This window comes from Rhinatrema bivittatum, chromosome 3 (genome assembly GCF_901001135.1).
Source record: "Rhinatrema bivittatum chromosome 3, aRhiBiv1.1, whole genome shotgun sequence".
Taxonomy (NCBI): domain Eukaryota; kingdom Metazoa; phylum Chordata; class Amphibia; order Gymnophiona; family Rhinatrematidae; genus Rhinatrema; species Rhinatrema bivittatum.
In genome coordinates, this window is record NC_042617.1 from 487,459,753 (window position 1) to 487,483,095 (window position 23,343).

General features: G+C 45.2%; 1 protein-coding gene across 1 annotated transcript in view; it reads left to right on the top strand.

Annotated features, from left to right (window-relative positions):
- The window catches only part of LOC115088107 (24-hydroxycholesterol 7-alpha-hydroxylase), a 308,210-nt gene that overhangs the window by 58,671 nt on the left and 226,196 nt on the right, over positions 1–23,343 (top strand). Inside the window, exons 6-7 of the mRNA XM_029596064.1 lie at positions 2,154–2,249; positions 14,951–15,041. Of these exons, the coding sequence (XP_029451924.1) occupies positions 2,154–2,249; positions 14,951–15,041 (187 nt within the window). The remainder of the gene's footprint in view (positions 1–2,153; positions 2,250–14,950; positions 15,042–23,343) is intronic.

The window sequence follows — 23,343 nt, forward strand, 5'->3', positions numbered from 1 at the left end:
GGCCAACAAATGGAAGATATCAGCACAGGAAGAAATAAGTACTGTCCATAACACATTTACATAGTTAAGAACATAAGAAATTGCCATGCTGGGTCAGACCAAGGGTCCATCAAGCCCAGCATCCTGTTTCCAACAGAGGCCAAAACCAGGCCACAAGAACCTGACAATTACCCAAACACTAAGAAGATCCCATGCTACTCATGCAATTAATAGCAGTGGCTATTCCCTAAGTAAAATTGATTAATAGCCATTAATTGACTTCTCCAAGAACTTATCCAAATCTTTTTTGAACCCAGCTATACTAACTGCACTAACCACATCCTCTGGCAACAAATTCCAGAGCTTTATTGTGCGTTGTGTGCTACTTGCTAACTTCATGGAATGCCCCCTAGTCCTTCTATTATTCAAAAGTGAAAATAACCGAGTCACATCTACTCGTTCAAGACCTCTCATGATCTTAAAGATCTCTATCATATCCCCCCTCAGCCATCTCTTCTCCAAGCTGAACAGCCCTAACCTCTTCAGCCTTTCCTCATAGGGAAGCTGTTCCATCCCCTTTATCATTTTGATTGCCCTTCTCTGTACCTTCTCCATCGCAACTATATCTTTTTTGAGATGCGGCGACCAGAATTGTACACAGTATTCAAGGTGTGGACTCACCATAGAGCGATATAGAGGCATTATGACATTTTCCGTTCTATTAACCATTCCCTTCTTAATAATTCCTAACATTCTATTTGCTTTTTTGACTGCTGCAGCACACTGAGCCGACGATTTTAAAGTATTATCCACTATGATGCCTAGATCTTTTTCCTGGGTGGTAGCTCCTAATATGGAACCTAACATCGTGTAACTACAGCAATGGTTATTTTTCCCTATGTGCAACACCTTGCACTTGTCCACATTAAATTTCATCTGCCATTTGGATGCCCAATCTTCAAGTCTTGCAAGGTCCTCCTGTAATGTATCACAGTCTGCTTGTGATTTAACTACTCTGGACAGTAAGACAGATGCAAGTAGACATTTAAACTCAAATACAACTCATAACGACAAGTAGAATGTTTTAAGTCCAGACTAGTAACCAAAGGATATTTGCAGAAGTTTGGTCAAGACTATCATAAAATGTTTGCTCTAGTTGTTAAATCACAGAACAGTAAGAACTCTCCTATTTGTGGCAACTAGTAAAGGCATGCAAGTATGGCAAATAGATGGCCTTCCTATACAGGAACATCCACAGAGACCTGTATATGGAACAACCACCTGGGTTTGTTTGTAGATCCAGAAGTCAAGAACCTATTGTGCAAACTTCAAAAAGAGCATTTATGGTCTCAAGCGGGCTGTGAGGGCCTGGTACAAGAAAGTTATGCAAGGAAGATTTGTAAGAAACAAGGCAGAACTTTGTCTTTCTCCAAAGAAGAGGACAAGCGATAGACCTACATCTTAGTTTATATGGACAATATCCTTGTGTTTTGGGGAATCCAGAAACTCCAAAAAGAACTTTGAAATTAAGGACTTAGGGTATGTTGCATGTTAGCTAAGAGTCCAAACTGAGAAGAAGGAAGATGGAAGTTTTCGGCTCATGCTGACCCACTTCAGAATGAGGGAAGCAAAGGACTAGACTACCTAAAGTGTGATAAGACAGATAATTTGTTGCCAGACAATAGCTAATTCCAACAAGCAGTTGGCAAACCATTGTACATAGCCATAGTAATAAGACCAGATATTGCAGCAGCCGTCAGAATTCTGTGCAGGAAGGTTGCAACACTCACCCAGTATGACTGGAATGCAGCGAAAAGAGTGGTGCAAAATCTGAAAGGAATCGTTAACAAAAAGTTAAAGTTGCCAGTAATTAAAAACGCAAAACTAATAGGCTAAATGAATGGGTGGGTTAGTTTGTTTGATTTGGGTGTAAGTAGCGAAAGACACTTAACTTTTATTGTAACATGTAATTCCTATTTGTACAATTGGATTACTTTTAATAAAAATTACTTTAGGAAAAAAAGTATGATGCTGGTCCTTGCTAATGGCGATGCCATTTATGTTAATTGAAAATTACCCCTGAAGTCTTTTTCAGTGAAATGAAAATGTATGCATAAATATCCTGTTAAGTTTCCCTCTGGGACTTCATCTAATACGTATTTCTTTAATCACAGACATTGCTGCATCATCTTCTGGATACTTTAAAAGGAAACTCAACCTCCAGTAACAGTATGTTACTGCTCTGGGCTTCTCAGGCTAATGCCAATCCTGTAAGTATATTGCAAGAAACATATTTTCTGTTCCTTCTTGTTTACAAAGAAGAAAAGGTGGCTATGGAAAAATAGGCCATCCATGAAGTCATGTTAGATAAGAGAGCTACTTTTACAATTCTGATAAGTTTCAATTTGATTTTAAATGTGATTATATTTATTTATGTAGCCCTGGTGGCCCTCTTGGGCAGTATCCAGGGTATCTTGGTGGATAGAGGCTGGCATTCTGCATCCTTTACCTTTGGGCCCCTGTTAGGCAGGGGAAAAGCTTGCTTTTAAGGCCCCTGCCTCTGTGGTTTATTCATCTCACTCTTCTAAGCATCCAGCTACACACAGCCACTTTTAGCAGAGGTTAATATCCAGTCTGTAATGACAATAAAAATATTTTGCTAAAAAAAACCCCAAAAAACAAAACAGTTTATAAGGGTATAGAAGTATCCAAGCTAAAAGCCAAATACACCTCAGAGATAGATAAGTACCGTGTTTCTCCGAAAATAAGACAGGTCTTTTAAATTATTTTTAGCTCCGAAAAAAAGGTTAGGGCTTATTTTCAAGGGATGTCTTATTTTTTTTTCGTTATCGGCCCGCCATGGGAAATTTCATTTTCCAGCATTCAGGCTGATTTTATTTTGGCTGCCCCCCAAAACCATATCCGAAACCTGCCCCAACCCATTACCGTACAATGGGGGTTGTAAAAAAAAAAACAACAAAAAACAAACCAAAAAAAAAAACCCAAACCCACTCCAACCCTTCAAATTGAATTAATTGCAACCGCCCCACCCTCCTGACCCCCCCCCAAAACTTGACGAAACTCCCTGGTGGTCCAGCGGGGGTCCTGGGGGCGATCTCCCCCTCTTGGGCTATTGGCTTCCAGTAATCAAAATGGCGCCGATGGCCCTTTGCCCTTACCATGTGACAGGGTTATTGATGCCATTGGCCAGCCACATGGTCACATGGTAGGAGCAATGGACGGCTGGCATGGGCCATCCATTGCTCCTACTATGTGACAGAGGCCGGCCAATGGCACTGATAACCCTGTCTCATGGTAAGGGCAAAGGGCCATCGGCACCATTTTAATTAGTGGCAGCCGACGGCCCAAGAGGGGGAGATCACTCCGGGGACCCCCGCTGGACCACCAGGGACTTTCGGTAAGACTTTGGGGGGGTTTCGGGCAAGTCTTGGGGTGCAACCGCCCGTCCACCTATAACTAAGGCTTATTTTTGGAGTAGGGCATATATTTCAAGCCCACTCCAAAAATCCTGAAAACTCAAGCTAGGTCTTATTTTCGGGGAAACACGGTAGAAGGGCCAAGACATGCTGATGAAAACCTGGGTCCTTTCAGTTCTTGCGTCTGCCCTCTCCAATTCTCTGTTTTAGTCAATGGCCATAAGTAGCCCCCAGTACTCCTACCAGGCTTCTCTTCCACTCTGGCTCTTCTTCTCCTCCTCCTCTGACTCCATGAACCCTCGTCAAGGAATCTGTTGATAAAACAAACTCCCAGCTGTGGTACACTTTCTTCATACCTCAGGCTCCCTGGCCCAAGGACACCACTTCCTTGGAGTCCAACTATTCTTCCAGAGCCCCAGCTGCTCCCAAGGATGGGGAAAGAAAAGAGAGAAAAAAAGTCCAGGACCCCTCGCACGCAAGGGTATTATACTAACAGCTTACATTATAAAACTCTCCCATCTATGGCAGGGCAATCTGCATACCCCCACCCACTACTTCCTGCTGCCATCAGAGGCAGGTGACCTCTGATATCACATACTAGTAAGGAGAATTTCATGATTAGCTTACCTTTTCATATACCAATTTCCTGGTCATTCAGCCAATCAAAGTGGTGAACAACTATGGAAAGCTAGTTAAAGTACATTGAGCAAATCCAAAAAATGTTAAAATATGCAACAACCACAGAATAATATTCATAGTGAACTTAAAAATTAGGCAAGCAACTTAAGTCACTAGCCTTCCATAAAACATCTGCTCCAGTCAATCCTGGATCATCCACCTATATCGACCAAACATTTCCTAACCCGAAGAGCCACTTCCTCTCATTCCAGTAATAACCAAGCAGAGAACTCTACCCACGTATACCCCAGCTTGTATAACAGGGGAAAATAGAGCGTTTTAATTTCTTCTAGAACATCAATGGATTTTTCTCTGACCTAATATAATCTGGCAGACTATGCCATAAAAAAGAGCACTGCAACCAAAAAGGCTCTTGCCCTACCTCAATCAAACATATTTTATGCAAGGAAAGAGTTTTCAGAAAGGCTCCTTGACTTGATCTTAGGCCCAGATCCTGATGTACCTCATGTCCCTGAGTAATTAAGGTTCCATATAGAGAGATAAAGGGCCAAAATACCTTGGCACTAAAAACCAGTACAAATATAAATAAAAACAATCACCAAAATGAGCATGATAGTAAAATTAGGGAAACTGCATCAATGAAAATAAGTAAGAAACATTTCTCGGAAGACAGCAGGTTCACTAGTTGCATTGAGGGAGGGGAGGGGGGGGGGGGGGGTGTCACACGACTGCACGTGCCACAGATTGAAACACACTTTCCAGAGCTTTCTGGTAAAAGCAGGATGGGTAATTATCAAAGCAGTTTCCATGGGTAAAACACTGTTTTCCCTGTGGAAGTGGCCCGCTATAAAATTGCCTACCCAGTGTGCAGGTAGATTTCCCATGCATAAGCTCCTTATGTATGTAAATTCACCTGAACTGAGCAGAGGCATTGGAGGAAGTGTGTACACTTACGCGTGTGCTTTTGCATTTTCCAAAGTTAGGCACATAAAATGTCTTGCAAATGTTCAGTGCACAAGGTAACAGATGTAAGTCAGTGCAGGTAGCTTTGGGGCCATCATTTTCAAAGCAGAATTGCATATAAGGTCATTTTGAAAATTGGTGCAAATCATGCATATGTTTGCTGCTGCAAAATTACTTCCTAAAAGTCTTCAATTCCTGAGAGGCTGAAGGTCCCCAGCCATTCTTAGTTTCCTTTTTTTTTTGTGACCTAATTAAGATGTTTTGCCAGTAGGTTGCCTAGTTTATTCAGTGTTCTTGCTATTTCCTAGCATGTAGCCAGATGGACTCATGATCAATGGGTATTGTGCTCTCCTGATAGCAGATGGGAGACGGAGTCAGATTTCAAAGCTGACGTCACCCTACATATACACATGCAGCAAGCTCAGCTGTTCAGTATTTCTCCGTCTCCATAGCAGATGCGGACACTATCCAAAAGAGAATAGTGTAACATTTACAACAGAAGGAAAATTACCTGTAAGAAGAGAGCCCCGCTTCTCCTGCAGTGAAACCTAAGGGTCCCTCCCACAGTTGAGACTTTCCTGAGGAGATTCTCGATATCCTTCATAGGTGAGCCTTGGTCCGGCAGCTGGCTCCCGGCGTGGACTTAGCCCCCAAGGTGGCTGAAAGGCAATGGATGCAGATTCGAGCGTGGTGGTAAAGGTATTCCCCTCTCCTCCCGCAGCTGGAGACCGCCCGGCACGCGACTGGTAAGTGCCGAGACCAGGTAAGGTAGAAACCTTTACTTTTAAGTCTCCAGTCTCCAAGGCTCGAATAGCCATATTGATCTTCCTCCTGATGAGGTTTAAAATCGGGTTCAGCAGCCCTCATTTGGCTAGGCCCCGATTCGGTGCGAGGGTACACACATGTGGAAACTCTCTAGGGGGTCGCCATCTTGCCAGTGGGGTCATCGGCGCCATTTTCACCCCTCGATCGGCGGTACATTTGGGGCAGGCCAGAGGGCCGAGGCGCCTTACTTGAGTGCATCCGTAAAGGCACACGCTGAGCTGCGCGCACAACTGAGCCGTGCATGCAGTGGCACGCACAACTGTGCCACATGCACATCGGCGCGCACAATTGTCCTGTGCACACGACGGCACGCACAAACTCCGTAGCCTGTGCGCATAACTTCTGCGCACCCGGTGTGCACAACTAAGCACATCCGCGCGCATACCTGCACACACAGGCGAGGTTGAACCTCTACACACGCACAAACAATGGCACTGCCATCCAAAAAGGCCAAGGGAAACCCCCTTTGCCCAGCCTGCTACTTAAGAGCCGCACAACCTGAATTGGAATCCCTCCTATGCCAGCAGTGCGAGCAGTCTCAGGGGGAACTAAGGCAAGACCCCCTACACCCAGGAGAGGGATCCAGAACCACTGATGATGGTACTTAGGACCTATGTATTTCCAACTCTGTGCCCCACAGGAAGGCACCTCTGGAGCTTACACTACAACCCCTCCTGGGATCAACATGGACCCAGGAACCTTCTCCTGGGTGGAATTTTTTAAGGGGCTGCAATCTTTGTCCAGGCACATCAGCCCCTGCAGTGCACCCAACTCAACACCTGCCGGAAGACCAAGCCATTCCCAGCACCTCCCATGTTCCTCGAGACATGCCTCTCCTAACCAAGAGCCTCCCTGAAGGGGATCCAGACACCTCACAGGACGAAACTGACTCCCTGGAAGAAGGAGAAATCCCTCCAGGGATGGAGCCATACCGAACCATGCTCTGATTCTTCCACAAGGACGAGTTACCAGCCCTTGTATCCCAGACTCTAAAGATGCTGGGCCTTCCAGGCACAGACCCTATAACGGAACCAAAGAAGAACCCCCATTTTGGTGTACCTCCGTAAGACCTCATGCTACTTTCCTATGTTGGAGCCCATCAAGGAACTGATTGACCTGGAATGGAATGCTCCAGAGGCCAGCTTCAAAGGGGGGCGGGCCCTAGAAGCCCTATATCCGCTGCAACCCACGGCCAAGGAACTCCTATGCTTCCCTAAAATGGACGCTGTGATCTGCACAGTCTCAAAGCGCACTACAATTCCCGTGGAAGGAGGAGCGGCACTGAAGGACACCCAGGACAGACGGCTGGAATCCATCCTTAAGCAGTCCTTTGAATCAGCAATGACGCTACAAATTACTTCCTGCTGCGCATTGGTGGCACGCTCCTGTTTGCTCCTCTCCAGAGACGCAACTACGTCCGGAGGAACGATGGTGCCTGCGGTCTCCTTCCTCACCGATGTCACATCAGATCTCATGAGCATCTCAGCCAGGGGTGTCGCCGCGGCAGTGGCAGCTAGAAGACAACTATGGCTCCGGAATTGGTCGGCTGACTCGACATCCAAAGCGAACCTCATGAAAATGCCTTTTAAAGGATCTCTCTTGTTTGGAAGCGATTTGGAGAAGTTAGCCAACAAATGGGGCGGATCTCCAGTACCCCAACTACCGGAAGACAGGAACAAAAGAACATTTCAGCGCTCCTCCCCCAGAAGAACTAAGGGCAGAAGATCGCATCATTTTAGACCTTACAAGAACACACAGTCTCAAGCATCTTGCCCCTCAGGAAGGTCTCATTCCTTTCGGAACAGACACATTAAGAGGGGATCAGGCTCAGGGGCAGGCTTCGGCCATACCCTACAATGAGAAGATGCAGACCCATCCACAAGAAGAAGACATGGGGACAGACTTGCCCTCTTCTACCAAAAATGGGTCGAGAAAGGTACTCTCTGGAATTCCAAAGCACCCTCTAGACAAATTTGAGATCACCCTGCCACTCCCACTCCAAGAGGCTGGCAGGGGAAACCACACTAGCAAGACTACTCAGCCTGAAGGCAATAGCCCCGGTGCCCATGCTCTAACAAAATACTGGCCACTATTTCATCTATTTTATCATCCCCAAGAAAGAAGGAGCATTCTGGCCCATCCTGGACCTCAAGGCCGTCAACTGTTACCTGAGGGTACCACACTTCTGCATGGAAACCCTACGCTCCGTTATAATGGCGGTACAACCGGGAGAATTCTTAACCTCCCTGGACCTATCTGAAGCCTACCTTCACATCCCGGTCCATCAGGACCACCAGCGATTCCTGTACTTTGCGATACTGGGTCATCATTACCAGTTCCAGGCGCTACCCTTCGGCCTAGCTACTGCTCCCAGAACCTTCACCAAATTATGGTGGTTGTGGCAGCAACACTGAGGAAAGGAGGAGTCCTGGTACATCCTTACTTGGACGATGGTGGATCAGGGCAAAGTCTCTGGAGGAGAGTCACCTTGCAACCACCAGAGTCAAGAATCTGCGACAGGAACTCGGGTGGGTCGTGAACACAACCAAGAGCTGCCTACAGCCCTCCCAGTCACTGGAGAACCTGGGAGTCTGGTTAGATACCAAACAGAACAAGGTCTTCCTCCCCCCCTCCAAGGAGAAGGAAACTGATGGGCCAATTGCGAAAACTGTTGACCTCTGTTTGCCCCAAGGTATGGGACTACCTCCAAGTCCTCGGCCTCATGACGTCAACTCTGGAAGTCATTCCGTGGGCAAGGGGCCCATATGCGACCGCTACAACGTTTCCTACTGTCAAGATGGAACCCAGCGTCCCAGAACTACTCAATTCACCTCCAGCTACTGACAGAGATTTGGGACCAGCTCCAATGGTGGCTACAGGAAGACCACCTAAGCAGAGGAGTAAACCTGTCCCCACCAAACTGGATCGTACTCACCACGGATGCAGGCCTGCGAGGGTGGGGAGCCCACTGTCAGGAACTGACAGCCAGGGACAATGGAACAAGGAAGAGGCAAGATGGAATATAAACCGCCTGGAAGCTCGAGCGGTCAGACTAGCCTGCCTATGATTCAGCCACAGACACTGAGGCCGGTCCCAGCCCAGTGTATTTGCCAGTTCCTCAGGGAACACCCCAGACCTAGCAGGCCGCGGGGAGCAGCCAGGGAATCCTAGAGACCTGGTCCCCCTAACGCTAGAACCTGCTTCGCTCTCCTGGGTGGAATTATTCAAGGGGATTCACGCCTTTGTCAAGATGCAGTCTGATCCCCGAACGGACCCGTACGTACCGGATGACCCTACCCCTGGACCCTCAAGACCTAGGCGCGGCCACTCGCCACTCAGAAGCCCCACGTATGGGGATTCAGATTGCTCCGAGGAAGAAGGCGAGCCCCCCGAGGAGGGAGAACTCCCCTCGGGGATGGAGCCGTATCGAACCATGAGACGCTTCTTTCTTAAAGAGGATCTCCCAGACCTGGTCTCTCAATGCCTGTCGGAGCTGGCTATCCCCGGCCAAGGCACCCCAGGGGAACATAGAATGAACCCCCTGCTAGAGGGCCTGCGCCAAACGGCTCACCATTTTCCCCTCTTACAAGCAGCACAGCAGCTAATCGATCTGGAGTGGAATGCGCCGGAGGCCTCATTCAAAGGGGGTCGGGCCTTGTCCGGCATGTACCCCCTGGACCCGGCAACCAAGGAGCTGCTGGCGTGCCCCAAGGTAGACGCCATAGTTTGCGCAATTGTGAAGCGCACCACCATTCCAGTGGGGGGGGGGGGGGGGGGGGGGGGGGCGGCGGCGGCCCTCAAGGATGCACATGACCGGCACATGGACGCCATTCTGAAACAAGCCTTTGAGGTGGCAGCCATGTCCCTGCGAATTGCGACCTGCTGCACCGTGGTGACGCGTTCCTGTTTATCACAAGCCAGGAACAACACCCCGGGAGAAGAAATGGAATCAGCCCTCTCGTTCCTCACTGACGCTGCCTCCGACTTAGTTCGTACGGCAGCCAAGGGGGTGTCATCCTCAGTGGCAGCCAGGAGACAGCTCTGGCTACGAAATTGGTCGGCCGACTCCTCCTCCAAGACGCGCCTTACAAGAATGCCCTTTAAGGGATCCCTCCTGTTCGGCAGCGATCTCGAGAAACTGGCTAATAAATGGGTCGCCTCTCCATTACCCCATCTACCAGAAGACAAGTCAAGGAGGAACCAGCGCCCTTTTCCTAGGCCATCCAGAGGTAGAAGCTCTCAGCGCTTCAACCCGTACAGGGCTTGCTACCAAGCACCTCGTTCTCAGACCAGGAACCAGTCCTTTCGGGCCTGGTACAACAAGAGGAGAACCGGCTCGGGTTCGGGTCCCGGCCGCACCCCACAATGAGAATCAGCCGACCCATCTGGGGGAAGAAGCCATAGGGGGCAGGCTAACCCTATTCTACCGCAGGTGGGTCGAGATTAACTCAGACCAGTGGGTCCTCGCCATCATCCGAGAAGGATATTACCTGGACTTCCTGCACCTCCCTCCGGACAAGTTTGTGGAATCTCCTTGTCCTCCCCTCAAGAGGGCAGCACTGGAAGCTACCTTGTTGAGGCTCCTGTCCTTAAAAGCCATAATCCCAGTGCCTGCATGGGAGATTAAATTCTGGGCATTATTCCATTTATTTCATAGTACCCAAGAAAGAGGGCACTTTCAGGCCCGTCCTGGACCTCAAGTCAGTCAACCGGCACTTAAGGGTCCCAGGATTTCGCATGGAAACTCTGCGGTCAGTCCGAAGTGCAATACAGCCAGGGGAATATCTCACATCCCTGGATCTGTCAGAAGCTTACTTGCATATCCCAATCCATCGGGATCACCAGCGCTACTTACGCTTCAAGATCCTGGGACAACACTTTCAGTTCCGGGCTCTGCCCTTTGGGTTAGCCACCGCGCCGCAGACCTTTACCAAGGTAATAGTAGTGGTGGCGGCGTCACTCCGGAAGGAAGGAATTCTCGTCCATCCCTACCTAGACGATTGGCTGATCAGGGCAAAGTCACCGGAGGAGAGCCACCGGGCAACCAACAGAGTTATATCTCTTCTGGAAAGCCTAGGATGGGTAGTCAACATAAACAAGAGCTCCCTACAGCCTTCGCAGTCGCTGGAATACCTAGGGGTCCGATTCGACACCCAGGGAGACAAAGTCAGCCTGACATCCAAGAGGAAAACGAAACTCCGGAATCATTTACAGACTTTGCTGAGCGCCACCCGGCCCACAGCTTGGGATTACCTACAGGTCCTCGGCCTAATGGCCTCCACTCTGGAAGTGGTACCATGGGCACGGGCCCATATGAGACCGTTACAACGCGCCCTCCTATCTCGATGGAGCCCACAATTACAGAACTACACCGTGCATCTACCTCTACCAGCCAGAGTACGGCATCAGTTATGGTGGTGGCTGCAGCCCGGCCACACGAGCCGGGGGTAAAAAATGTCCTCTCCAACCTGGACCCTGCTCACTACAGGTGCCAGCCTGAGCGGCTGGGGAGCACACTGCGAAGACCTAACCGCCCAGGGGCGGTGGAACAGAGAAGAGTCGGGGTGGAACATCAACCGACTAGAGGCACGTGCGATTTGCCCACAGACTTTGCAACAGAGCGGTCAGAGTGATGTCGGACAATGCCACCACGGTGGCATACATCAACCGACAGGGCGGAACCAGAAGCCGACAGGTATCCCTAGAAATAGCCCCCCTGATGGCTTGGGCGGAAGCAAATCTCCAGGACATCTCCGCCGTCCACATCGCCGGGAAAGACAACACCACAGCAGACTTCCTCAGCAGAGAAAGCCTAAACCCGGGGGAATGGCAGCTGTCATCCACGGCCTTCCAGATGATTGTGGATCAGTGGGGGACTCCAGGCATGGACCTACTAGCGGACAGGTCCAACGCTCAAGTACCCAGATACTTCAGTCGCAGGCGAGATCCTCTATCCCACGGGATCGACGCCCTGGTGCAGCCATGGCCTCAGGGGATCCTGCTATATGCCTTTCCCCCATGACCCCTGCTGGGCACCATTATACACAAGATTCAGCGGCACAGAGGCCTAGTTCTTCTGGTGGCCCCGGACTGGCCAAGAAGACCCTGGTACGCAGACATGAGAAGACTGCTGGCAGGGGATCCTCTACCCCTGCCCCCTCACAGGGACCTGCTGCAACAAGGTCCCATCCTCCACGAGGATCCAGCTCAATTCTCTCTTACGGTCTGGCCATTGAGAGGGCTAGACTGAAGAAAAGGGGATACTCGGAGCCGGTAATAGATACACTCCTCCGATCACGCAGGTTCTCCACATCACTAACATATATAAGGATCTGGAGAATATTTGAAGCCTGGTGCGAAACTCACAGTGCCAATCCACATGCCGCTAAGATCCCCATCATTTTGGATTTCCTGCAAGATGGACTTCAGAAGGGTCTGTCCCTCAATTCAATCAAGGTTCAGGTGGCAGTGCTATCCTGCTACGGCCCCAGGAGTGACGGCAACAGCATTGCCACACACCCAGACGTTTCACGTTTCCTGAAAGGAGTCAAATACATTCCCCCGCCACTGAAGTGGCCAGTGTCCCTGTGGAGCCTCAACCTAGTTTTGGAATTTCTAGCGGGACCCGCCTTCAGACCTCTTCGAGGCTTGTCCCTCCGTTTGTTAACCTTGAAGATGGTGTTCCTGCTGGCTGTATGCTCAGCGCGCCGCATCTCAGAGCTACAAGCGCTGTCCTGCCGTGATCCGTTTCTCAGAATCACTCCAGGGGCTATCCATCTTCACACGGTTCCTTCCTTCTTACCCAAAGTAGTCTCTCACTTCCACCTCAACCAAACCATATCCTTGCCAACCATGGAAGGTTTGAAGAAGTCGGAAGAAGGTCGAATACTGCGCCATCTTGACATCGGCAGGCTGCTGTCCAAAAACCTGGAAATGTCGGAAGCAGTACGAAAGACGGACCACCTGTTCGTCCTTCACAGCGGGAAGAAGCAAGGGGAAGCGGCCTCACGGGCAACCATTGCCCGCTGGATCAAAGAAGTTATCAAGGCGGCCTACGTAGAGGCGGGAAAACCACCACCTCTACGGGTCAAGGCTCACTCTACCAGAGCACAGGCGGCCTCCTGGGCAGAAACTAGGATGCTGTCACCTGCAGAGATCTGCAGAGCGGCAACATGGTCCTCCATCCATACCTTCTCCAGATTCTACTGTCTGGACGTCCAGGCCAGGGAGGACACAGCATTTGTGAGGGCAATCCTAAACGGACCTCGGGCAGCTTCCCGCCCAGTCCGGGAGTAGCTTTTGTACATCCCATTTGTTCTGAGTCCATCTGCTACACGCTAGGAAATGGAGAGATTACTTACCTGATAATCTCGTTTTCCTTAGTGTATGCAGATGGACTCAGCATCCCGCCCGGCTGCCGATATACATGGGGATTCACCGATTCAAGGTAAGCCATGTTTTTCTTACATAGGGCATCCACCCTGCCGGGTGTCGACGCCTTCCGGTTGAGAACACTGGCGGTCTCCAGCTACTGTCAATTGGTCAGGTTAAAACATGTTCAGTTAATCAATCGGTCAGTCATACATTTATCCATAAAGCTTTTGCAAGGAAGATTACTGAGTTGCTGCACTTCCTGCAGGGGTATATGTACCACGTGCTGACGTCAGATCCGTCTCCAACTGCTAGCATGAGCACACTATACCCATTTGTTCTGAGTCCATCTGCATACACTAAGGAAAACGAGATTATCAGGTAAGTAATCTCTCCATTATGCAAGTGCCCCTCAGTATTTGGGGTTCTAGGCATGGAACAGTAAGAATCCTAGGTCTCTCAGATGTGGTTGGAATTCCCTTCCTTTCCACTTCTCTTAACTTTTCCTGGGTTTTTGGGGATCTCCAGATGAACAAATAATTGTTATTCCTAGGTCTCCTTTTCAAATGTGCCAGGTCCTTTGGATAGAGGGTCCCTTGCAGAATAGCAGAGAAAACCTACTCTCTTCCCCACTCTTGGGCGGGAAGGTTGGCAGGGCAAAACATCCTCCTGAACCAAAAAGACAGAAATCTCTGAAAAAAATACTCAGCCACTTAAAAAAAAATAATAATGTCCATCCATTGGGAGCAGCAGGTCTTCATTCCAAAACACAGTCACAACTGTCCATACACTGAATATGAAATGGCACAACAGGATAGTAGGTGATGTAAGGCCTAGCCCACCAGGGATAGGGAAACCAAGAAACAGATCCTTGTCCTCTGTCTGCCAACTTTAAAATGCCGCACTGAAATCTGACACAGTCTGCCCTTGAGCCAGGCTGGAGCCTACCACTTCAGGGATGCTGGAGCAAATGGTTTGCTCCACTTCTCTACCCAGGTGACTAGGGCATCTAGTAGAGCTCTCAAAATGTTTCTTGTATACATAAAGCCTGTCATATGCTATTGCTGGGTTAATAAAGACATGACTCTAAAGTGACGGACATGACATGAAGCACAGCAGGGTGTATTTTGAGCTGAGACAACATTTTGTGTCAGTTATATTTTGAAGTTCACTATATCATTTTGTAATTAAATAATTAGGTACAACTAGCTTATTTTCAGAAGGAATAATGCTCTCACAGGAAGCGTGGAGGCTCTGAGGTGCAGCATATAGTCCTCCATCTTTACAAGAAGCTCCCCTCAAAATGGTATCACTAATGAGCTGCTTTGGGTTGGACTATGTCTGTGAGGTGGTAAACAAATATAGCATAACAATAGCAAAACAGGTTAAAAAAAAAAAACTCTTTTTTTTTTTTTCTTCTGATTTTGTTTGCTCTTGCTTTGAGTCCTAGCAGCACAGCAGGTTGCCATGGGGACCACTGCATCAATTCAGCCAATCTAAATGCAGGATACTTGTCTATAATCCAGATCTGGATGTCTCACCTGCCAGTCAGGTTTTTCAGGATATCCACAATGAATATGTGTAAGAGAGATTTGCATGTACCACCTCCATTGACTGCAAATCTGGGGATGAGAACCACTGATCCAGACCGTACTTCTACTATCTTTCTAATTTTTCTAATTAATGTTAAATCATTTTAGTATATCTAAGGCAATCTTTTCTTGTTTTATTTAAAGATCACATTTTGGTCCTTAGCCTTCATAATTTCCCGACCTTCTGTTTACAAAAGTGCCATGGAGGAAATATCATCTGTCTTTGGGAAAGCAGGTAATGAATCCTAAATAAAGTATTCGGCCTATGGTAACCAGTTTCCATGCTGTGTCCCCTCTATTCAGCTGAATCCTGATGCAGTGTCCCTCATAGCATTGCCCTAACTTCCTCCCCAGAGATAGATTAGAAGGAGTAAGTGTAGGCGTAGGTGCAAAATGGGAAAATTTTCTTTTGAAAATATGACCTGTGGTCTTGTTTTGTGAAGATTTTTAGCTGAAAACAATTAAAATGGCTGCATTTCTCCAAACAATAGATCCCCCAAGGGTGAAAAATACAAAATCCAAACAAGCAATGTATCCACCCTCTTAGCAAAAAATATTAAATATATTGTATGATAATCACCAAAAGGCTAAATTGGACGGTGTTCATCATATACAACTTCTGTCCAATCAATGTGCCTTAAAAGTTTAATCATAGGTCATTCAAGGAAAAGATTCTTTTTCTAGTTTCACTTTTTCTTATGCACATAAAATATCTTCTGTCAAAAGCTGATCCATCACAAATTCAGAATGCAGTTAATTGAAGAGTAGACTGCAGTTCTCAGAGCAGGTACTTTTGTAATCGTGGGAAGCACCCGCTGTGAGTCAACATTGAATCAGCATTTTGAAATTTGCATTTCTGCTTCAGAGTCACAAAGATGTAAAAGAAAAACAAGGCTGTGACTGCTATCTCTGGTAATATATACTTGAAACTACAAAAACAGTATAACATCAAATTGAACTGGCTGGACTGCTGGTCTGATGAGGAACTCTTAGTACTCAGCTCACGAGCAGCTTTTGACAGAAGATGTTTTTGTGTGCATAAGAAAAGGTGAAACTAAAAGAGAGAATCTTTTCCTTGATTGACCCTTGATTAAATTTTAAAGCACATTGATTGGACGGAAGTTGTATAAGATGAACACAGTCCAATTTTTTGCCTTTTTGTGATGGTCAAGCAATATATTTAATAACAAGTGAGAAAAGACAAGAACAGGGAAAAAGTGAAAGCCACATATCGCCATGTGGACGTTACATTTGTATATCAGAACAGCTGAAAAATTTTAATTCACTTCCGCAAATATATTCCGTGGCCTCGGAGCAATTCCCTATAAAGTGCAATATGACAAAGCGAATGCATAGTCATGTGCCACAACATTTTGTAGATATAAATTCTTTAATAAATATCTGTCATTTGCGTGAAATGTTATTGAAATTGCATTGGTTGAAAAATGTATCAATGTAAGCATTCTCCATGAATTGTTTATAGAATGGAAAATATTTTTCCAATAAGTTAGTCCTTAATTCATGTCTTAAACATTACAAGCAAGATGACACAGAATTTTCTACCAAGTTTGTTGCAGCAAGATTCTACAGACTACATGCTCATTAATATACAATCGTTAAAATAGTTACTCATGTCTGAAAACTTGATTACAAAATATAAAAGATGTATGAAAGTTTGATAAAGTTTTCAGACAATTTTTAAAACATTTTGAAAATGCTTCCTGTTTTATCATTATTAAAGAAAGTCAAAAACATGTGTGTAATTTTTTAAATGTGAGATTTTTCTAATCAGCTCAGGTGGGAATTTTATGTAACATAGTTGACTGTGGACATTTTATATCTCTTTAATAAAGCTTAATTTTTTTAAAATGAGGATTTTACTGTCTTGCATACTACAGCTTTAAACTTTGCAGCTATTAGATTAGTTGGCTGTCTTTATTCAGACACAGTTCAGCTAGTGAAATTAGCTGGATAAACTTATCCGGCTAACTTTGGAGGTATCTTCAGTAGTGAAACCGCACTATTGAATATAGCTGTCTATCTTAAAGTTAGCAGGCTACCTATAGCCGCCTAACTTTAGAACAGCTGTTTGGTCCAACTAGACTTAGCCAGCTAATTCTGAATATTGGAGTTAGCTGGTTAGCTTATCTGACTAACTCAACTCCTCCCAGTTACACCCTCAGAATGCCCCTAACGTAGACCTAGATTTATCATTTTGCTATATTTATAGCAAGCATAGCGTCCTTGTTAAAAATGGGGTGTGGCTAGGCAGATTTCCTAACTATAGGTGTTTACCGCAAATTGCAATCACAATTCACACTATTGGCACTGTTTGCGCTATCGGCCGAAAATAATTTTATTGCATTTTGCGATGAGAGAGAGAAATTTGGTGTCATTAGGAGTGCTACAAGTTGAAAGAAAAGTAGATTTGTAGACTGTACTCGCTACCAAATCTGCACAGGTGTGTACTGTGCTGTTCATACCTGTTATGGTGTATCTTAAACTGCCCACACCCTGTTACACTATTATAAATAGTAAACTGACCCATTCTTTTATGTTGAGTCTTTCTCCCTCTCCCACTCTCTCTCTACCACATTTATTTATTTATTTATTTATTTAACAGTTTTGGGTTTTTTTTTATACTGACCTTCATAGTAAATAACCATATCGGATCGGTTTACATTTAACAAGGGTATAACTGGAGAGACAATTCAAGTAAACGATGGATAACAATAGGTAGGAATAAGTCAAAGTTACAATAAACAGGGAAAGAGAACTTGGAAGCTTGCAACAAGCTGGAAAGAAGATAAAGGCAGGAATAAATATAAGGTGTTACCATAGAGCGTACGGGTTAAAAGCCTAAGAGGTGCTTTAACCTGGAAGTACTTGGAAGTATAACATTTGTGTTAGGAGCTGAATATTTCCATAAACTCCTCCCACATACATAATTAATGTATAATTTGCATTTTAACATGTTAGGGCTATAACAGACATTAAGCCTTTATAGCAAAATGATAAATGACCCTGTTGGCCGGCTAAATTCTAGCCTCCTGACTTATTAGGCGGCTAGAATTTAGCTGGATATGTGCCCAAATATTCATTTAGCCAGCTAACTTCTGAGTTAACTGGCTAAATGCTTTTGAATGTGGACCACAGGATTCTCCCACAGGAGATAAAAGGTCAATGGAATGTTATGATTTTACGCACTAAAACATTTCTGATATTTTCTCTGAAGGCCGCAGAATATATTTGACAGAAAGGAATAAACATTTTTCAGTCATTCTTCCAATGTACAAATGTAATGTCCATATGATAACAAATGGTTTTTACGGTTTCCTAGTTCCTTTCTTTTCAGAGCTTAACTATACCTTCAATAAATATCACTGACATATTTCCTAGTCCGAATCTTTTCAAGTGCTTAGTTAAGTGGCAGAGGATCAAATATATTAACCTTTTTTGCTCTAATCTGATCATTTTTCTTAGTAGTCCATTCCATTTTTGTAGCCTCTAAAGGCAAATAAATCTTTGTTCGTATAGTCTGCAGATGAATTTTTTGCATTTCCTAATCACAATAGCAAAAATGTTGAATTTTGTACTTTTTATTCAGCTTGTTTCTAGCTACATTTAGTCAAGTTTAGCCTATATCTCATGTCATCTCTCCACTCATGATCCCTGTTCAGTTCATTCACTCCTCCCCCTCACAAATCCTTCATTTAACCTAGTGCCTCCGCACAAAACCCTCACTGACCTGCAAGTCACTCCCTCCCTCCCACAGACCCCTTACTTACCCCTGTGCACTCTCCCCAACAAACCTCACACTCATAGAAAATAGAAATGATGGCAGAAAAGGACCAAATGGCCCATCCAGTCTGCCCAGCAAGCTTATGGTAGCACCTACCTTGCCATATAGGTCTCCTTCATAATGATATCGCCAAGGGATGGTAACTGCCTGCCGTAAAAGTTACCCCCATACTTAGTTTCCCAAACCGTTAAAGTCAAGGCCCTCTTGCCTTTGAAGCAGAGAGTTAGTTACATCACAAGTATAAGACTTATTGGTTAAGGGTAGTAATAGCCGCATCAGCAAGTTACCCTAAGAACATAAGAACATAAGAAATTGCCATGCTGGGTCAGACCAAGGGTCCATCAAGCCCAGCATCCTGTTTCCAACAGAGGCCAAACCAGGCCACAAGAACCTGGTAATTACCCAAACACCAAGAAGATCCCATGCTACTGATGCAATTAATAGCAGTGGCTATTCCCTAAGTAAACTTGATTAATAGCAGTTAATGGACTTCTCTTCCAAGAACTTATCCAAACCTTATTTGAACCCAGCTACACTAACTGCACTAACCACATCCTCTGGCAACAAATTCCAGAGCTTTATTGTGCTTTGAGTGAAAAAGAATTTTCTCAGATTAGTCTTAAATGTGCTACTTGCTAACTTCATGGAATGCCCCCTAGTCCTTCTATTATTCAAAAGTGTAAATAACAGTCACATCTACTCGTTCAAGACCTCTCATGATCTTAAAGACCTCTATCATATCCCTCCTCAGCCGTCTCTTCTCCAAGCTGAACAGCCGTAACCTCTTCAGCCTTTCCTCATAGGGGAGCTGTTTCATCCCCTTTATCATTTTGGTTGCCCTTCTCTGTACCTTCTCCATTGCAACTATATCTTTTTTGAGATACAGCGACCAGAATTGTACACAGTATTCAAGGTGTGGTCTCACCATGGAGCGATATAGAGGCATTATGACATTTTCTGTTTTATTAACCATTCCCTTCCTAATAATTCCTAACATTCTATTTGCTTTTTTGACTGCTGCAGCACACTGAGCCGACAATTTCAATGTATTATCTACTATGACACCTAGATTTCTTTCTTGGGTGGTAGCTCCTAATATGGAACCTAACATTGTGTAACTACAGCAAGGGTTATTTTTCCCTATATGCAACACCTTGCACTTGAAGGTCCAATAAAGCAAATCAGAAGGTGATCCCACGTAGCCAAGGCAAAAAAAACAAGGGGACAACCTTATGCCGTGGAAAGATTTATTAAGTGTAATTACAGAGCCCGACTCCGGCCGAGTTTCGCCAGTTAAGGCTGCATCAGGGGATGATTTCTGATGTCAAAACGAAAATACATAAACAAATTCTTATGTCAGATTTCAATCTTGATCTGCCTCTTTGGTTTAGAGATATTGCAAAATTACTGCATAAACTTGAGCGTGACACGCTGTTAGATCGTGAAGTGGAAATAACTGTATGCAGGATCAAGATTGAAATCTGACATAAGAATTTGTTTATGTATTTTCGTTTTGACATCAGAAATCATCCCCTGATGCAGCCTTAACTGGCGAAACTCGGCCGGAGTCGGGCTCTGTAATTACACTTAATAAATCTTTCCACGGCATAAGGTTGTCCCCTTGTTTTTTTACACCTTGCACTTGTCCACATTAAATTTCATCTGCCATTTGGATGCCCAATCTTCCAGTCTTGCAAGGTCCTCCTGTAATGTATCACAGTCTGCTTGTGATTTAACTACTCTGAATAATTTTGTATCATCCGCAAATTTGATAACGTCACTCGTCGTATTCCTTTCCAGATCATTTATATATATATTGAAAAGCACCGGTCCAAGTACAGATCCCTGAGGCACTCCACTGTTTACCCTTTTCCACTGAGAAAATTGACCATTTAGTTCTACTCTCTGTTTCCTGTCTTTTAACCAGTTTGTAATCCACGAAAGGACATCGCCTCCTATCCCATGACTTTTTAGTTTTCGTAGAAGCCTCTCATGAGGGACTTTGTCAAACGCCTTCTGAAAATCCAAATACACTACATCTACTGGTTCACCTTTATCCACATGTTTATTAACCCCTTCAAAAAAATGAAGCAGGTTTGTTAGGCAAGACTTCCCTTGGGTAAATCCATGTTGACTGTGTTCCATTAAATCATGTCTTTCTATATGCTCTACAATTTTGATCTTGAGGATAGTTTCCACTATTTTTCCCGGCACTGAAGTTAGGCTCACTGGTCTGTAGTTACCCGGATCGCCCCTGGAGCCTTTTTTAAATATTGGGGTTACATTGGCCACCCTCCAGTCATCAGGTACAATGGATGATTTAATGATAGGTTACAAATTTTAACTAATATGTCAGAAATTTCATTTTTTAATTCCTTTAGTACCCTAGGATGCATACCATCTGGTCCAGGTGACTTGCTACTCTTTAGTTTGTCAATCTGGCCTACTACATCTTCCAGGTTGACAGTGATTTCGTTCAGTTCGTCTGACTCATCACCCCTGAAAACCATCTCCGGAACTGGTATCTCTCCAACATCCTCATTAGTAAACACGGAAGCAAAGAATTCATTTAGTCTTTCTGCAATGGCCGTATCTTCCCTAAGAGCCCCTTTAACCCCTCGGTCATCTAATGGTCCAACCGACTCCCTCACAGGTTTCTTGCTTTGGATATATTTAAAAAAGTTTTTATTATGAGTTTTTGCCTCTATGGCCAACTTCTTTTCAAATTCTCTCTTCGCCTGTTTTATCAATGTTTTACACTTAACTTGACAATGCTTATGTTTTATCCTATTTTCTTCAGATGGATCCTTCTTCCAATTATTGAAAGATGATTTTTTGGCTAAAAATAGCCTCTTTCACCTCCCCTTTTAACCATGACTGTAATCGTTTTGCCTTCCTTCCACCTTTCTTAATGCGTGGAATACATATGGACTGTGCCTCTAGGATTGTATTTTTAAACAATGTCCAAGCCTGTTGAACACTTTTAACCTTTGCAGCTGCACCTTTCAGTTTTTTTCTGACTATTTTCCTCATTTTATCAAAGTTTCCCTTTTGAAAGTTTAGTGTTAGAGCTGCAGATTTACTTATTGTCCCCCTTCCAGTTATTAGTTTAAATTTGATCATGTTATGATCACTGTTGCCAAGTGGCCCCACTACCGTTACCTCTCTCACCAAATCCTGTGTTCCACTAAGAATTAAATCTAAAATAGCTCCCTCTCTTGTTGGTTCCTGAATCAATTGCTCCATGAAACAATCATTTATTACATCCAGGAACTTCATATCTCTAGCAAGTCCTGATGTTACATATACCCAGTCAATATTGGGGTAATTGAAATCTCCCATTATTATTGCACTGCCAAATTGGTTTGCTTCCCTGATTTCTCTTAGCATTTCATCATCTGTCTGACCATTTTGTCCAGGTGGACGGTAGTATACTCCTATCACTATACTCTTACCCAACACATATGGGATTTCTACCCATATAGATTCTACTGAGCATTTAGTCTCTTGTATGATCTTATGCTTATTTGTTTTCCCAGACTGTAAAATTCATGTCCTTGTTGGTTGCTGTCCTTAACTAATTCCCCTTTTCCTCTTTTCCCCCCAGCCATTAAAGCAGAGAGCAATAATGAGTTGCATCAACAGTATGAAGGCTTATTTGTTTATTTATTTAGGATTTTTATATACCGTCATTCCAGTTGAGAATCCAGTTGAGAATCACTTGGTTAAAATAATAATGAACAAAGGAAAAGTTAAAAGGAAGGTAGATGAACAGGAGGACAATTAAAGGAAAAATTATAGATTTAAGTGGAAGACTTTTAGTTAGAGTTAGTGAGAAGGCATTATTGAAGAGCCAAGATTTCAGATCTTGCTTACATTTTTTGGTGTCTGTAGATATTCTTAGGTTTTCTGGTAGGTAGTTCCAGAGCATAGGTCCTGCAATTGATTTAGCTCTGTCTCTTGTTTTAGGTGGTAGATTTTTATAGATGGGATTTGTTATGACACCTTAGTGATCATGTAGGGATATGAGGATTACATTTTATTCCTAGTAATTCATTGTTGGGATTCAAGTTATGGTGAATTATTGTTAGAATTTTGTAGATGATTCTGGATTGCACTGGGAGCCAATGTAGAACAGCCAGGGTCGGGGTGATCAAATTTTCTTTTTCCGGTTAGGAATCTGGCCGCTGCATTTTGAAGAAGTTGGAGAGGTTTAAGTTGATTGGCTGGAAATCCAAGGAGAAGAGAATTGCAAAAGTCCAGATTGGAGAATGTACCTTATAAATGGGCTCTGATCGATGGCCCGCAAATGCGCAGTAGAGAGCAACTCTACCGCGCATGCGTGGGCGAGCACGTCGGTCAGAGCGGAGCGTGCCCGAAAAAAAAAAACATGGCGCTGGGTCTTTAGGAGCAGGAGCGGCGGCAGCGACGAGTAGGAGCGGGAGGAGCAGGAGCGGCGGCAGCGACGAGTAGGAACGGGAGGAGCAATAGCGGCGACGAGCGGGAGCGGGAGGAGCAGGAGCGGCGATACAAGGGAGGGAGGGACACCCCCCATCTGCCGGTTGTGGATGAGCTGAAAGGGGAGGGGATTGAGAGAGGGGGAGTGAGAGAGGGAGGGGAGGAAGGAGGAAAGAGTGAGCTGAGGGGAGGAGGTAGGAGAGAGTGAGCTGAGGGGTGAGGGGGGGGGGGAAGGTGAGAGGGAGGGAGAATAGAGGGGGGAGGTGAGAGGGAGGTG